Raw genomic sequence first — 1,132 nt, forward strand, 5'->3', positions numbered from 1 at the left:
ACACACACACACACACACACACACACAACAGATAAACACTGTTTCATTTTACTTCCATTTAAGACCTTCTGTTGTAAAAGACTGTTGTTGATGAATCCCAGCTTGCTTTAACTTTGTAGAACTTTTATCTTCTTCTGCCCCCAAGTGGTTTTTTTGTACAARTGCAGCCCAACATGTGGACAGAGTTCAAACAGCCAATCAGAATTTTCTTTTATTTTATATATTTTCTATTTATTTTAACAAACTGAATAGTAAAATGCTCTTTAATAAATATTTTTGGTAYGTCTTATAGCCTGCCTGTCATGTTTTTCTATGTTATCAGATTTCCAGAGGCGGTCAGGGAGCAGGGAGCTCAGAGTAAACATTTCAGCTTTGCCCCCGATGCCCATGTTCCCCTCCCCTCCCGTCAAACTGAGGCATAGCAGGAGGGAGTCAGGTCTGACAACGGTAAGACTTTATCTTGTTGTTTGAATCCAACAGGTTCCAACARTAATCAGTGCTTCTATTTAAAAACAAAAAGCTGCCACCAGCAGCTCTTTATACATCAGTCATTGTTGTGACCACTTAGCTGAATTAAACATTTTTAAGTAAAAAATTACAGTACCTTTAAAATCAAGATGTGGAAACAATGTCTCTTGTCCTGCTTGTAAAAAATATATTTTAGCTATTTTGAAGTGGGGTTTTGTGTAAAAGTTCTGAACACCATGAGGGCCAAAATTAAGACYATTGCACAACCAGCGGTTGCAGGAGGCTAYATCTATTCCTAAGCCAGCTATARATCTGGTTAATGATAGACCAGCACTGCTAACTGCGCAGCTGGCCCCGATAACTGAGAGGCAGATGCTGGCAAATGAGAAGGAGAYGATTCATTTGTKTTAGCATTGGAGAGGCTAGAGACYAGCATGCCTTGGCTGCTCACCTACTTTATTAGACAAACTTTTTTGAATAAAGAGAACTTTCTCAACAAAAATGGTTGATGTGCAAAACCTATGTTTTGAAAAAAGCCAGAACTATCAAATTGGGACTTTTTACAGTTTTTGACAGGATATTAAATTAGGCTTCTCTATATTGAATTATAATTTACTGTATAATGTAAATTGTGATGGACTTGCGACCTGTCCAGGGTGTACCC

General features: G+C 38.1%; 1 protein-coding gene across 1 annotated transcript in view; it reads left to right on the forward strand.

Annotated features, from left to right (window-relative positions):
- Positions 1–322: 322 nt before the first annotated feature.
- nhsa (Nance-Horan syndrome a (congenital cataracts and dental anomalies)) overlaps positions 323–1,132 on the forward strand; it is a gene marked incomplete at its 5' end in the record, with an annotated part of 16,215 nt that continues 15,405 nt past the window's right edge. The window contains 1 exon segment of the mRNA XM_014000969.1: positions 323–447. Within this exon segment, the coding sequence (XP_013856423.1) occupies positions 382–447 (66 nt within the window).

This window comes from Austrofundulus limnaeus, unplaced genomic scaffold (genome assembly GCF_001266775.1).
Source record: "Austrofundulus limnaeus strain Quisiro unplaced genomic scaffold, Austrofundulus_limnaeus-1.0 Scaffold8, whole genome shotgun sequence".
In the NCBI taxonomy this organism is placed as follows: Eukaryota; Metazoa; Chordata; class Actinopteri; order Cyprinodontiformes; family Rivulidae; genus Austrofundulus; species Austrofundulus limnaeus.